This window comes from Aotus nancymaae, unplaced genomic scaffold, assembly GCF_030222135.1.
Source record: "Aotus nancymaae isolate 86718 unplaced genomic scaffold, 86718_ANA_hifiasm-v0.15.2.pri h1tg000036l, whole genome shotgun sequence".
Lineage (NCBI taxonomy): Eukaryota > Metazoa > Chordata > Mammalia > Primates > Aotidae > Aotus > Aotus nancymaae.
In genome coordinates this window covers 12318646-12335501 of record NW_026988450.1, presented here as the reverse complement: position 1 = coordinate 12335501, position 16856 = coordinate 12318646, and the positions used below count along the sequence as shown (strand labels likewise).

General features: G+C 37.9%; 1 protein-coding gene across 2 annotated transcripts in view; it reads right to left on the bottom strand.

Annotated features, from left to right (window-relative positions):
• The window catches only part of CLVS1 (clavesin 1), a 197639-nt gene extending 182396 nt beyond the window's left edge, over positions 1-15243 (bottom strand). Inside the window, exons 1-2 of one of the 2 annotated variants that reach the window (XM_012463718.2) lie at positions 15070-15243; positions 2927-3532 (exon numbers count right to left, since the gene is read on the bottom strand). In XM_012463718.2, the coding sequence (XP_012319141.1) occupies positions 2927-3381 (455 nt within the window). In that variant the 5' untranslated portion in view covers positions 3382-3532; positions 15070-15243. The remainder of the gene's footprint in view (positions 1-2926; positions 3533-15069) is intronic. The other variant, XM_012463719.3, reaches the window with a different exon arrangement.
• Between the last annotated feature and the right edge of the window lie 1613 nt (positions 15244-16856).

Here is a 16856-nt window from a genome sequence, read left to right as displayed (position 1 = left end):
TTCTAGAACACTGAAAACAACTATGCACAAATGAAGTCAGCATAATTATTGATGGTGTGGCTCTGCTGTCCCCACCCAAATCTCATGTTGAGTTGTAATCCCCAGTGTTGGAGGTGGGGCTGGTGGGTGGTGATTGGATCATGAGGGTGATTTCTAATGGTTAAACACCATCACCCTAATGCTGTCTAGTGAGAGAATTCTCAAGAGAGCTGGTTGTTTAAAAGTGTGTGGCACATTCCCGTATCTCTCTCTCTCCTGCTCCACTATATGAAGATGTGCCTGCCTTTCCTTCACCTTCTGCCATAATTGTAAATCTCCTGAGGCCTTTCTAGCCATGATTCCTATAGAGCCTGCAGAACTGTGTCAATTAAACCTCTTTTCTTCATAAATTACTCAGTCTCAGGTAGTTCCTTATAGCAATGCAAGAATGGACCAATACAATTATTCTCCAGAATCATGAATACTTTCCTATTTCAGAATCCAAAATGTTAATGTGCCATTTTTGAGAGGATAGCTGTTGCCTCTAGTTTACACTGATGTCCTGCACCAACAAGTTGTGTGTCTCAGGAATTATTTTATGGCAGTTGGAGTGAGCTGTCTATATGTTTGCACCATTGATAAGCATCCAGCTGAACAATGGGGTCCTCACTGGCGGGGACTGTATGTTCTCATTGCTGTCCTCATTGTCCTAAGACAAGCTCTGGCACAAAGTCTATACTTGCTGAAAGTTTGCTGAGTAAATGATAAAGATGGATGAATCTTAAGACCCATAAATTTTTCTCATCAGTGAAGCAATGTAGTGAGAGACTCATCATTAATTACGTTAATTATAATATGATAAATGATATGTTATTTCATATTACAGAATAACAGAGCAGAAACATGAAAAGGCAGCCCAGGCCTAGGTGGAGTCTCAACCAAATTCTAGACTAATAGTGTTAAAACATGCAAATGCCTTTCCAATATTAGATGGCCCCATCTCAAATTATCAACCACAAAACAGCCAGTGGTCACCAAGGTGCCCTACACTGTTACCATTTTGAAGAGGAAGAGTAGTGACATGAAGCGGTGAAGAGGCACTTTAGAAATTCCTTTTAATGGTTATGGGGATTGAGATATTTTTAGGTTAAATATCTCTGTGAAAGCTCAAGCCATAGGTGATGTTTTGGAAATTGATTCATTCTTTCTCATTCAACATTCATTGGATATTGTGCCATGCACCAAAGATATAAACATGCAAAAGACATGATTCCCTGTTCTCAAGGAACCTGCAGTCTTGGGAGGAGGGGTAAGAATACACAAAGTACACACACAATTACAATAAAGTCGGGTTAAGACAACTGGTTCTCACATCAAACTACCATTGCCCAACTCCCACTGTGTATTCACTAGCTGTGTAACATGAATGAATTCCTTTACTTCTAAAAGCCTTGGGTCATCAAAGGTAAAAGAGGCATCATAGTGCTAATATCTATCATGCAAAGTTCTCAGGTGGGTTAGATGAGATAATATATACTAATGCTTAGCAGAGCTTGTCATAAATATTCAAAAAGCTATGATAACAGTGGCTATTACACTTCCATTGTAAATGCATTAATAGAAATATAAACAGAGATAGGGTGCCTGAGAAAAACAGGATTTGGGGGGAAGTAGAGGAAGACTATCTTCCTCAAGGACCATAAAGATGCATTAGTAGGCAGAATGTGTCTTTGAAGTTGGATGATTGGAGTTGGGATGGGGATGGCTGTCTCTCCTTTGGGTGTCTGACAGGTAAAGTCCAAAGGGTTGGAGCCATTTAAAAACCTCAACTGTTCAAAGCAAGGCTTATATTCTCAACCAGCTAGATCAGAGAATGTGAAGAAGAGCAGAAGATGAAACAGAGGAGGAAATGCAGAAGATGGATCATAACCTTACTTTATTTCAATTGTTCTGCAGGTCATTAAATTCTTCATAAATTACCCAGTCTCAGGTCATTCTTTATAGCAATGCAAGAATGGACTAATACAATTATTCTGCAGAATCATCCATATTTTCCTATTTCAAAATATGAAATGTTAATGTGCCATTTAATCGGGGGAGTGACGTACCAGAATTTTGGAAGGGTCACCCTGGCTATGATGTAACCTAGAATGACTCAGGAGAGATGAGACTAGAGGCAAGGATACTGGTACTGGCTAAGAAGCTGTTGCAGTAATGAAAGAGGAAATGATGAGAACCTAAACAGGCAATAGTAATGGGAGCAAAGAGAAGTGAAGAGATTTGAGAGGTTTATAAGAAGAAAGCGGTAGGACTTAACAATTAATTGGATGTCAATACCAAAGCAAGGGGCAGTCAGTCAAGGATGGCTCCTGGATTTCTGGCTTGAGAGACTAGGTGAATGAAAGAGCAGGTAGAGTGAGAAAGATGATGCTTTCAGTTTGAGATATGTCAAGTTTAAAGTTCTTTATAGGTCTTTCAGGGAGAAAGGTCCAGCAGGCATCTGGATAGAAATGTCTGGCACTCAGGAGAAATACAGGTTATTCAAGTCATGGAGAGGATCCAAGAAATTATTTTATGCATTGAAAATACTCGATATTAAGCCACCTACTGAATCCATTTTTGTTGCTGTTATTAAAGATGAGCATACCAAATATAGAATATACGGTTCTTCTAAAAGATCCACCTTCAATTTTACTAAAGTGAATGACCCACTTTGATGAATACAATAATAACTTCTAAGGTCTCTTACAACCTAATGTTACGATTCTATTATTCATCTGGAATTGCCTTTTGAGGACAGCACACCTGTGGCCTTAAATCGTCCTTGGTGAACACGTGAAATTTTTTTAAATGAAAGTTCATTACATGTAAAGCCATACAAACCCAAACATGCAGTGATGATGCTTACAGCAAAGAAAAACCAAGTAAAGACACTATCTACATTTACCTACTCTGATCCCAATTGGCTGCAAACAGCAAAAGAATCTTCCTGCCGTAATGGTCTCGGTTTTCCAGCACCCCGGGGAACCCATCGATCAGAGCCCTCTTAATGCCGGGATCATCTGCCTTGAAGTTTTTGAACATGTCCAGGTTTAGCTGGCGGTACTGGAAATACTGAGCCAGGAGTCTAAAGGCATCCGCTTGGTGAAACTTCCTGGCTCGGAGGAATCTCAGGATGAAGGCATCATCTGTACGTAAAAATCCAATGTCAGGCCTGGTGATGATCATGTCCCTGACTTGCTGAATATCCTGATGTAAAACATCTGGGTTTTCATTCAGTTCCAGGCGAGCTTTCTCTATAGTCTCTGGACTGAGTCCAGCCTGTAAATGGGTCATCTTGGCCAAATCTCCGTTCCAAGTGTTTAACTTCTGATATTTTGGAAGAAGAGAGATTGGTCCCATTCACCTGATGGTCTGCTGAAACTGTGGCCCATTCAACAGTGTCTTACTACCAGACTGCCCTGGAACAGACAAATAGAGGGTCTTCTTTCACATTCAGGCCCTATGTGGTGGTATCCATCCAAAAGAGAAGCAAAACTGAGGCCATTGCTTACTGAAAAACAAATACACACAAAAGAAACAAAACAGAGATGATACAAAGAAAGTCTGGGCAAATTAGTTGGAGCTTAGACAGAAAAACAGTATATTAGGTTATGTGTCTGATTAGATCAGGTATCCAAAGAACAAATGATAAATTATCCTTAAAATGGGGTATTGAGCATAAGGTGATTATAGACAACTTAAACACCTAATATGCAAATATTTGAAATATGTTTGGGAACGTTTTAGTTCCATTGACCAGTTAACATAATGGTGCCTGACCAGATTAGCGATAGAGTGCACTTTTATTAATTACCTTAAGAAAAAGTGAGAGGAGAGAAGGATACTTCTCTGTGACAGCATGCTTTATGGGACCATTCACAGGCTTAGATATGGCAAAGAAATTATAGCTATGGTACAATTTATTGCTTCCCATTGGCCTCTTTTCTCAAACAGAAGTATCTTTCACAGAAATGCCCCTTCCCCCACTTTTTAAAAGCCAGTCATTTGTATCTTAACTGTAAAAAAGCTTTCCCTATTTTAACCTCACCAGTGTTTGTGACTCAAAGGAGTCCTCCACCAGTGTGTGTGAAGGGTGGGGGTGGGGACAGACCTATGGCTGGAGCTTGACCTCTAATAATCAATTCAACAATGGGCAAGGAGGCTCACAGGGACATTTACAAATGACTTTATTATTTGCATTTGCCATTCTTTTACTAGGAAGGCAAGAGGGACATGAGACTGTGGGTTGGCTCTTCACTCAACCCACTATCCATATGAGTTTAAAAATTCTTCCATTGTATATAACCTGTCTGTTCTCCTACGATGCTGTTTTACTTAAGATAATTGTATTTTAATCCACTTAGATACATCCTTTATGATTTCTCCACCAAAATGGTATACAGAGAAACACCCATACTGTTTGCATCTTATTTTAAATACAAATGCTTAAACTCTCGCAGACATCTGTTTGGTCTAACCTGGAAGTTCCAAAAATCAGAAGACACACTAGGTATACATAAACTTAGAGGCATATATTTTTCCTAGCTTTCCTAAGTCAATCTTATCTGTAATAAGAGGTAGAATATTTACTCCCAATGTAATCAAGATTGGTAAAACTTTATCATACAAAATAACTTAAATGATGATTCTTTTGCTTAATTTAGGACTAACAATAATTTAAGAGAGACAATCAGCCCACATATTTACATTGTCTTTGGATATGGAGGAGATAAAAGCCAGTTTAAGTAACTGGTACTCATTTTCAAGATAACAGAATAATAAAAATAATTTTATTTATAAAATGTCAGCTTCGTAAAGTAACTTGTGTAAGACAATAGTATTTAGCTCTGTGATATTCTGTAAGAAACATAAGAGTCTTACTTCTCACTGATTTGGAGGACTCATAATAGTAAAAGAAAATAGTGTTACAAACGATAACTACTGTTAGAATAAATTTCAAAACCTATTAGTTTAATGCCCACCTGATGTTAAAATTCCTTCTCTGACAGCCCTTTCAGAAAGCGGCCTCACCCAACGTCTTCCTTCTCCAGTTCTTCCCTACACTCTTTGCAATCTATTTTTGACATGCTGCTGAAACTGCTCATACCAATCAATGACATGGATGATGATATAACTTATTATCCAAACTTAGGCACTACAGGGTGCTAATAATAATGATGCTAGAACAATGGCTTCCAAGCAAACTCAGACAGGTGGTCATTCTACTAGTGAATGTCATTTTTGTTACTACAGCAAATAAACAAACTCCAGCACCTACTGTAGGTGAGCTCTCTCACTATTTGATATTGACGACATCATCCTTCTTAGACCTCCTTCTCCCATTTTCCCATTTTTTTCTGTGATTCCATTTACCCTTGATTTGTCACCTAGCCCTTCGTCCCTCCCTCTCCATCTTCTCTTTCCGTGCTCACATCTTCAATGTTAGTGTTTTCCAAGATGCTGCCCCCATGATCCCCCATCTACAACTCCAGTCCGTAGCTCCCTCCTGATCTTCAGGCTGCACATTCTACATCCTACTGAACATCTCCACTTATTTGACTCACAGACAACACAAACTCAGTATGTTCAAAACTGAGCTAATCATAGTTCCTTATACTGAATTTCTCCTCTGCCATTGTCTTTTAGTAAATGACGTAATCATCAATGCAGTTTCCCATGCCAGAAACCGTGGAGTCAACTATTATTCCACCTCTCTTATCGCCCACTACCAGGCAATCACTTCCATAACATTTTTCAAATTTGCCCAATTATTTCCATCCCCATGATCACTGTCTTCGTTTATACTGCATTACTACTCATCTGTTTAGTCCTGCAGCATTCTCCCTATTGGTACCCTTGCTGCCAGTCCATTCTCTGCATTTCAACCCATTCTCTGTATTACAGTTGAAATATGCTCATGTCACTCCTTGATTAACATCTATCATTAGCATCTAGTTGCCCTAGGATAAAGTATAAAACTATGTAGCATGGTTTTAAGACCTTTCACCTTCTGGTCCCTTTATAACTCTCCAGATTTATTGTCTGATCATGCAGCCATTGGCAGTTTCTTCTCACCTTTGTGTGCCTTGGGAAAAACTACTCTCTCTCTCTCTCTCTCTCTAGAATGACCACTGATTGACTCCTCTGCCCTTCAGAAGTCGACTTGAAACTCTTTCCCCAGGAAACCCTTCCTGATCTTCAGAGGTCACAGTAGTCCCACATCCTCGACCACACCATATTCTATTGCCATTTTCCTTTCTCTCACTTTATCCAGAACACCTGACAGAGAAGGACTGGATTTAATTCATCTGTGTATCCCTGATACAGGGCATGGCCCAAAGAGGGTCCACTCCATGAGCAGAGTGACTTCATTGCATTCATCACCACATCCTCAGTGCCTAGCACCGTGCCTGCCATGAAGTAGATGCTCAGTAAATAGACCAAGAATACATGAATAAGGAAAGTAGTTAAAATGTCTGAATGAATGAATAAGTGTATCAGTACCTCCAGGACAGTTTATTCTTAAGTGAGGTGTTGCGGCTGATTGATTAATGTCTTTGCTTATCTACAAAGTATTTTGTTTTTCCTGGAGAATTTAGCCTAAGCACATTGTGCTTCAGATTCTTACCTCCCTAAAGCATGCCAGGTGAGGTTCACAGTTCCAAGCCACAGAGCACAGTGCATAAAGCACAAGGCACAGCAATGGCTCATTCCCTACAGAAGATTTAAAGCTTGGAGCAAGTTACTTACCTTACAGTTCAGGGAACTCAACAATGTTTCTGAGATAAATTACTATGGGTTCAAAAGGAAAGTTGAGACTGCATTTTTCATGGCCTGCTTCCACATATAGCTATGCCTCCAATCTATAATATCTGACACAAATTTGCTTCAATCTATATCTTTATTCTGTGCTCAGCATACAGTAGAAGCTTCTGGGGAGAATACTCAAGCCAGGGTCACTGGGTGTCTATCATAACTTAAAATAACATAGATATTTTCTGTTAAAGGCAAATTCTTCATACCAGAAGTCTGAATAGGCTGCTACTTAAATAACAACTTCAATTAATAATATTTAAGGCACTAGAAAGGCTATATGAAGAATGTTCACCAGGATATAGCGTTTGCATTTGACTATAATATTTTGTTCACATGAAGGACTTGGTTCTCATTCAGCTTTTCCAAGTTATAAATGAACACATTGAACTTGTATCACATGAAGAACTGGAAATGATTTTCTGTGCTGGTGGTATTAATAATAATACCTATTATTTATTATAGCTATTTATTATACCCTAGGTATTTGCAGACTCTCTTTTTATAGACTATAGTATCTAATCCTCAGAACAACTGTATGAAATGAGTATATTATTGTCTTCATTTTTCAAATGAGGAAACTAAGGCTTATAGAGAGGTTAAATGACTACCCAAAATTACACAGCCACTAAGGGGCAGAAACTGGATTGGGCCCAAAGTAATCTTTCTCTGAACCCATGCTCTTTACTGTTTTTCTATTCTCTTATGTGTGGCAGAGAGGTTCTATTTTTATGATTTAAGACCCATGTGACTATCTGCAAGTCTCAGAAGCTCACTCTGGTTCCCTAAAATTCCTTTTAATCTTACCATTCTATGGTAAGATTAAACATGCCTAAACATGCCAGTGGATAAATAGATTTTCTTGGCTGGCTTAATCCTGTGCCTTACAGATGTCTAGTTGCCGTCTCTTCCTCCTTCCTTCATTGGAAGATGACTGTAGCTGTTGAAAACCTAGCTGTCTATGCCTTTTCCAGCTATCACTAATTTTTGCTCTTCATTTAGATATTTCCTTTGGCAAAAATGACTCATCAAAGATCACAGATCTTATCATTCTGTTTGAAGGATTGATTGCCCTGCCTAGCAGAGTGCCAAGCATGGTGTCAGCACTGAAATGTGCTTGATGATCAAAGCAGGCCAGTTTAGGCAGATTCATGTGAGCCTCAGAGACCATCTCTCCTCAGCGTGGTTTAGTCCCAGATGATTCTGTATTTGGAGACCATTTCAAATGCATGGAGAGTAATTCATAAACATTCTCTGGGGAAGGCAAGGTGGAGGATATCTCCTTTCACTCCAATCCACACCTTTTCCAGCAAACCAGTAAATTAGGTGGTGGTATTTTGTATGAGAGGGAGGAAAAAAGAGTATCCATATTATGATGTTTAAAATCATGTCATCTGTAGATTCTAGTTTTATATTTTATCTCAAGATTCCATTAGAAAAAAATCTATATATATTTCCTCATACAGAATTTAGTCTTAAGAAAGTACATCTACAAACATACACAGTATTCTTTATGAATCAAAGAGTCTAAGCATAAACATACTTTCAGAGAGTATGAAAATCCAAATGAAATCAATTTGGTAATTTTGTGATCTGTTATTCTCATTTATTTATTTTGTTATAATCTTCAGAAACGCCATAAAATATATCAGGAAAAAGTCAAATATTAGCAATGCCTTATATAAAAATATGTATATGTATGTGTGTATGTAGTGTTTCAAGGCATTTTATATCAATTATCTTTTTTCTTTGTTACAATGATGCTGTGATAGACAGAAGAAAGATAATTCCCTGGGAAGAGCTGAGGTGAAATCCTGTGAAATAATGTTGGTAAAACTGCTTCTGAAAGGAAACAAAATCTACTTTACATTAACTGTAATATCCTTGTTGATATAATTATGCTGTCTCCAGGTAAATATTTGGGGCACATAACAGCTAAGTCAGATAATGAGCTAGTCTTAAAGTTGGATAACCAACAAATATTCACGGAGTATTATTAGGTGCCAAGGTCTTTGATATTACATAATCTAATTTCCATGCCAGTCTTTAAAGCTATGTTGTTACTTATTAGATGAAAGGATAAATCTGAGATTTAGATATGGCTGAAAGAACAAAGATTTGCACTCAAACATACTTGTCCCACGTTTTGTCCAAGACTCTGCTCTGCCTCTCCAAGTAGGTGCTTTCTTTAACATTGCTCTGAGTATCAGTGCTCTCACACTCAACTACACTCACACAATAGACACACATCCACACCCTACCAGTCCTAAAGGACATCATTTAAGAGATGTTGTAAAATTGCCAAAATTTGGGGAGAAAATAGAATATTGTTGTCATGATCAGAAAGATAAAATCTGTAAACCTAAATATTATTTGAAATATAAGAACATCAGTAACTGCTGAACAACACCTCAAATTTGCATGGCTTCTGGGTGTTCTTAGTAATATAAAGAACAATTTTTAAGTATATATAAATTTAAATTATTACAAAAATAAAATAAGAAACTATACTCATATTTGTTTTGTGGGTTTCTCTTACAAGAAAAGGATGAAAAGTTAATCTCAGTGACAACACTTTGTACATGAAAGTCTAACCAACTACCTCATGCACTGGTATGTGTGAAGTTATGTTTCAAATTTTCAATATGTACTGAATTGGGTTAACCCTTAGAGCTCTTTACCTTGTTAAAACCTTACTACAAATTTTTAAATTGAATATGCATTTTTACCTAGGAATGCCAAAGGAATTTTTATACTGAATGAAATAAAAATAGATACTGCTGATGCATCTAAACCAAAACTGAAAATCATAGTGACCAAAAATCTTTCTAAGTGCAACTCTGTTTGAAATCTTTCTTGAAAGATAATACGCTCCCTCACACACAGCCTATTGAACCTACATTTAAATCTCAGAGGCTGGTTGATTACATGTTCCATGGTGCTGACCAGAAGGAGTCTTTTTTTCCAATTGATGAATTTTCAAATTTGCCATTATGGTTTGTAGGAGTTCTGCATAAGTACTGGCTAAGGATCATCAGACCTGTGGTTAACAAAGTGACCCTGAATTCATTGACTTTCTTTAAATGTTAGCCAACTTACAGGTATGAACTATCTGTAGCAGGGACAGGGAGAGTAGTCTGGAAGGACAGAGAGGAGACTAAATTATCTGAAAGTGTGGTGTGACCAGAATTTATCCTGTGCTTCACAGTCCACCTTCCATCACGTTTAGCTCAGTCCTAGCCTAGGACTAGCTCTTGTCACATAAATACTCATTGTGCAGACTCCCTTGGCTCCCTTTAAAACAGCAGAAAAGCACACAATCATTTGCTCCCACTTGCTCCTGCTCTTAAGAAATGTTAAAAGTAGATTGAAATAAGTTCCATCAGAGTAGAGACACTGAAAACCTGTAACCAAAATAGATGCCAGGTCAGAATTAGAATACACTTTGACTCAGGGAAGATGGACCTATGTGACAGAGGATTCTAGAACCATTTTGCAGTTTTCTTTGGGATGAATAATGCAAGGAGTTGAGGAGGAAGCCAACTTATAGAGAAAGTATGGGATTTTTATTCCTCCTCACTGTGTTTGACAGAAAAAGTCTTTAACTGAAGTAGCATTTACCATACACCTCAGTGTATTTTAAATAAAGAAAATATATAGGGAAAAAATTGTTGAGCCACAGAACATTAGATTGGGATGTTTCATAGGCTATTCAACTATCTCCATAAGAAGTCATTGGCAGTTGACACTCCCATTTTTAAAACAGATTAGTTGTGCTTCTTAGGGTTATCAATGGGAAGAGAAAGAAAGAAAGAAAAAAAAAAACACTTGACCCATTTGTCATGAAAGGGAAAGAGCATTTCTCTAAGAATAGTCTTTTTTTTAAGTAAGAGGACATAAAGGAATGTAAGAAAGGCAGAACTCACCCCAAAATGACCATTAACTCTCTTTGCCCCCTTTTCTACTAAATGTTTTCCCAGCATATCCATGTAACTGTGACCCTTCTGGATGCGACTGCACAGGCAACGGCAGCAGCAGGAATCACAGCTAACAAAACTGCCTGGGAAAAGTAAAGCACAGCAGCATGCTTAAGAGTGAGGTGGGAGGAAAGAGGCTATTTTTATAACTTTCTCCTCAATTAGAAATAGAATTTCTGAGCTCTTATTGCCTCAGAACATGGGGTGGTTTTTGTTTTGTTTTAGAATGAGTGTCATTATTTAATAGTCAGACATAAAAGTGAGAATGTTTAAAAAGAAAACTTTTCTTTGCCCTTGCTTCCCAAAGGGTAGTCCATGCATCAGCAATGGGAGCAACACCCAGAAGCTTGTTAGTGACAGCATGTCAGGACTTACCTAGGCCTACTGAACGGGTAACAGAATCCCCAGGCAATTTCTATGCAAATTAATGTTTGAGAAAAGCTGGTCTAGAGGATTTATAATGACCCAGAGGGGTTGAGAGGAAGGTTAATTGCCTCTGAGGCCAGAACTCACACTATCTGTGGACAGCCCTACTACACTGTCCAAGAGGAACATAAAAGCACCCACAATGTGTTCTTTACCTACGGAGCAATGACATAATAGCTTATTGGATCACCCAGTTAATTACTCTCACTATGTTTGCATGCTCTATATATCAATCACAAAAGAAGAAAGGGAGAAAGGGAGGGAAATTTAGAGAGAGGGAGGGAAAGAAGAAGGTGAGAAGAGAAAAAGAAAAGAGAAAAATCTTACGTGTTTTGTTTATTTTGTTTTATTTTGACCACACATTATAGAAGCTTTTTATGTATGGTTCCTGTAATTTAACATCCACCTCCATCACGCTATTCTCAGGCCCATAACTTCTCTCCTACTTCCTCCAAAACTATAAAGTAATGAACATTGAATAAGCTATGTAAATGACACACATAAATGTATGGCACTTTGTCTAAGAACTTTGATAGTATTTAAGAAGCATAGATGGAAAAGGAGTCATCAGTGGTCTGCACAATATTCGGGAACTGGAGATTTGGCTAAAAGCATCCTGGAAACAAGAGCAGATCATCTCAAACACATGTGGAGAAATTTCTGCTGGCTCAGAAATCAGGAAGCAGGAAAGCTCACAGGAAATTAGCCTACCACATGGAAAACTTTCTCTGATACTCTCTGTCACAGAACAGGTGCATAAAGCTACAGAGCCTAGGGCAACCTGACCTGAGAAGATATACAAAAGGGCTGTGAGAGGCATCAGAGATAGGGAAGAATAATGAACTTATTATCTGAATAAATGAAAGCTTTTTATAGGGCAGGGGATGTTTGACCAGTTCATTTTCAATCCATAAAGAATCAAGCAAAAGAACATAAAGTTCCCTTAAGCTGAGAAAAACTTAGATTGGCAATTAAGCATAGTTTCAATAAAGAGATATAACATCAGTTAGAGGTTGCAGAATTGTCAAAATTCACACTGTGGACCTTCTCCTGAAACAACTTTATTCCAGTAATATCTGGATAAAATGAACAATAATCAAAACAAGCAATATTTGGGAGAAGGTCAAAAAGAAGGTCTCTCTTGGCAATGTTGAGGACATATTTCTGGACTGAGTGCATACAGTCAATCTTCATATTTTGTATGCTCATTCTGCTGTGCTGCCTCCTCTGTCTGAGTCACTGTGTAACGGGGACAGTAGAGAAGATCAAAGTCAGCCTGGATCCATTTACTAAGGATGGAAGGCTCTGCTATCAGGGAGTATGTAAAGTTGTGAATAGACTTCTTAGGGGTAATAAAGTACCTTTGTTTGTTTAAAAAAAAAAAAAAAAACTTCAGAAGTGAGCAGGCACTGTCATTTCTGAAGAGTTCAAGACTTTGTCTTTTGGGAAATGAAAGACCTTCCAGCTTTGTACTCCGCAATTCTAAAATGATGCACTTTTCTATGAGCCTGTCTACAAAAATATATGATGACACTCTGCTGGAAAACATTTTCTGTTCACCTTTAAATTCATTACAAAAATGAGTAATTTCTGTTATTGAAAATATTTTTAAAGGCAAAATAGCTCTCAATAGAAAACATTAAAATAAGGAAGCCAGGATACTGGCATTCTATAAAAATTAATAAGCTCAGCGTAACATTTCAGTCAGGAAAAGTCATTGCTTACAGACAGATGCCTGTAAATCTCACCGAAACAGCATTGTTTTAAAATTTCCCCAGTCCCAAGAGATTGTATTAAGCACAAGAAGAAAGAAGCTCTACAGGCACTGGATTCCTGGCCTGCATTTCTGGTGTGAAGCAGCTAGAATTGGCAACATGTACACTTTTAAAAATTGTCTGAGCTGAACCATTCTTTGCAGAACAGAAAAGGGAGTTTTAAGAATCTCCTTTTTCAGGGACTTTTAAGAGGTCTTGTTTACTGTGGATATTACCAAACCAAGGAACATTATGTGAATGACCAAATTTTCTTCTATAAAATCCATTTCACCACATATTTTGCTAGTTTTCTTGTTTGGGATTCAAAAGTGAATGAATTGTAGAGGCAGGTGGAATTACATCTAAATAATTAGTAGCAGTAATTAACTGTTGATACAATGCTACGATTCCTCATTGTCAAAGAGAATTAAGTATGAATTCTTCCTCAAAACTTCTTCGGGAAGATTCATATTTGTGACTGTCTCTATTTTTAACGGTGCCAATAATGGTGAGCAAGCTGGTTTAGATGAAACTTGCTTCACTGTTTTTAAGAAACAGAACAAATGCACAAGGGCAATTTTAAAATCAAGCTTTTCTGTGCTCTGGTTTAAACTTTCTTGTCACATGTGACCTATCATTCCCATTTAAATAACCTCATTTTTTATTAAGACGTTAATTTCATAAAAAATAACTCGTCAAAAAATCCCAATGCTTTACTGCTCAGTAAAAATCAATTAAATGAGCACCCAGCAAAAGATTTTTATTTATGACAGGCTCAGGCACTTATTTGCTGGTGCTTGTTAGCTCTTATAAAACAGATGATCCTGGCTAAATCAAATAGGCACTATGACTTTGGATTAGACTTTCGGGTTCAAATTAATCAGACATTTGAAAGATGTTCCAACTTCCCTTCAGCAGAGATAGAAAATGATAGCACTCTAAAAGCAGAGTCTGGCAAAACAGAGTTACATAAAATGCCTTTTCAATTTTTGCACTCTATTACCCTTTACTATTATAGGAAAATGGTATTATCAACTGATTACTGAGAAAGCACACAAAAATCTCGCCTTCCAAATCTGAGCCAGTCCTTGACTCGTGATGAACAAAGCAAGGCCATCTGCTATGAATATCATTACTACTTTGGCCATTTGGGCAAGGGATCTATCTTCTTTGCTTCAAAGAGAGGTTTAAGATTGGAAAATTGAAATGAAATAAGTAGACAGAAAGAAACATTGGAAAAAATAGTTCATTTGAATGAGAGCCCCCTTTTTTAGGCTATCATTACAATCATTTTATTTTTATCATGGCCACAGAGTTAACCTTTGGGGTCCCTATTTTACAAAACATTTTAGCTTAAAAAAAAAACTTAACTCCAGAGTTTCTTCATTAAACACTAAGGAAGGGAAATGGACGTGTGGGTGAATATGAGTCATCAGTCACCCCCACCCTGCTTCCTGGTGATTCTCCATCAGAAAACCAGAAACAGGTTGAGCTTACATTTCTATTTTTCTGGAATCACATTATGCCGTAGGCCATGTTAATTTCTTCAACTAAACAGTCTCTAATCTGCTGAAAGGCAGCTGGCTAACTGCTGGTGTCTGGCAAGTGCCCCATCTGTCCCCTTGCCTGGGGTCTCTCCCTCCTGCCTTCACTTTCCGTTTCTCTCAAACAGGCGTCTCTCTTTGTTTTCAGGGGTTCGTTCACCTGAACTTTCCTTCCTATGCCTGTCAACTTGAGCTCTTTCCCTCTACCCTGCGGACCTTGGGCTTTGTCTAAGTGGCAAGACACAGTTGTGTGACTGTAGTTACCGCGCTGGTGATGGTGGCGATGATGACGGTGATGGTGGAGATGGGGGTGCTGATGGTGTAAGGGGGCGCAGGCTGAGCGGGCGCCGGGAGGAGGGTGGACCGCGGAGGCGGCGGGGAGCGGGGTGCGGAAGGGATGGAGTGCAGAGGGATTGCAGATGGGAGCTGTCCACATACCGAAGTGCTGAAACGCCGCAGCCATGGCATCGCACGAGAAGGGGAAAGGCGGGGAGGCTCTGCAAATACAGAGGGGAGAAAAAAGGCAACAAATACCTTCACACGGCCGCCCAGCCTTGCTTTGGGAATGTATTTCTGCAGGTGTCCTCGCTGCTGAACTGGGTGGGTGAGGTCCCCTATTCTGGCAGGTTCGGGCTCAGATTTCTCTAGAAAGCTGTGAATGAGAGCTTGGGCTCCACACGGGGCTGTGATTTTGGTAGGAGGCGTGTGCGCCCGATCTCTGTCCTTCTATACCGAGCCTAGCTTTCCCCTGGGTCCTAAATGCCTCCGTACCACAGCCCTCCCTAGTTCTGTCGAGAAGTACCAAGAATTATTTGTAATTTTGTTAACATCTGGGCCAAAAAGTACCGGAGCCATCACTCACAACACAACCTTAAAAATAGAATCTTTTAAACGGATTAATGAAAGCGCAAAAGCAGATGTGTGTGTGTGTGTGTGTGTGTAAATCTGACAGATAAGAAAGTATCACAAACCTATAGAAAAAAAGGATAAATTATTTTACTAACAAGTGGTGTTAAGAAAATAAACTATCTGAAAAGACTCAGATCAAAGTCTCATTTCACCAAAATAAATTACATATAGATGTTGTTATCAAAAACATATAGTTTAAAAATATGACAAGAACAGAAATATTTTACCGATCTCAAAATAGGGAAGGTTTTCTAAGCACAAGAGGAATAGAAAACATAAAGAAAAAGATCAGTAAGTTTGAGTGCATAAAGACACTTCTGAATGTCAAAATCTAAAAAAGTAAATACAAATTACCACTTTAAGAAATTGTAGCAAGTAGATGTTTCATACACAAAGTATCACATAAAAGAAAAAAAAACACTAACAGCCTTTTAGAAAAAAAGGAGGAATGCTAAATGGCAAAGAATTCACAGATGAAATTGGGACGCATAATAAACACATTTTTAATATCAATCTCACCTGTAAATGGAAATATGCAGTTTAATATGGCAGTTTGGGCTAAAGTTTTAAATATACATATCTCATATTATTGGAATAATAGTGAGAAAGCATATTTTCACAAATCCATTTCACAATGTATATCCAGCATCATAAATATACATGTCATTTAGATCACTAACTTCACTTCTAGTACATTATGCTAGGGATATATTCAGATATGCAAAGATTTATGTGTATAAGTTTCATTTATGATCACGTTTTCAAAAATTAAAAAGCTTATATTTTTATATAGCCTGTAATGTTTATAGCTATTAAATATATTTTTGAAAACTGTTTAAGGCCAAAAAAGAAATGCTTACAAAGTGTTAAATTAAGAAAAGCAAGATACCACATACAGCATTCCCATTTTCCTCCAGTTTTCAAATGAATTAGATTATGGGTAAATATTCTGTTTGCCAAGGTAACATGACTTTCTTATTTCTGTTTGCTTGAAGTTTTCACATTAATAAAATGTTAGAAAACCTATGAAATATTTTAAAGCAATCTTTCTATCATATATTTCAAAGACTTTAAAGTCATCAGAATTCTTCCAACTCTGACATAATATTATATATTTACTTATTTGTTTAGTCATTCTTTCTGATAGAATGTGACTACCATGTGGCAGATAATTTATCTGTTTACTCACTACTGCTTCCCAAGCACTTACAAGTATGCCTGGAACAACATAGTTCTTAGTTTATGCATCCCCAGAATGAAACTTAGAGATAAGACAATCACCTAAAACTTAGAGATTCAAAACTGAGAAATGGTTGCAGCAAGTGAAGAAATTTTTGGAGATGGGTTGGGTGTGATATATGGGTGGTAAGTTCTATGTTCTATGGCTCCATGGGGGCTAAGATATTTTTGGT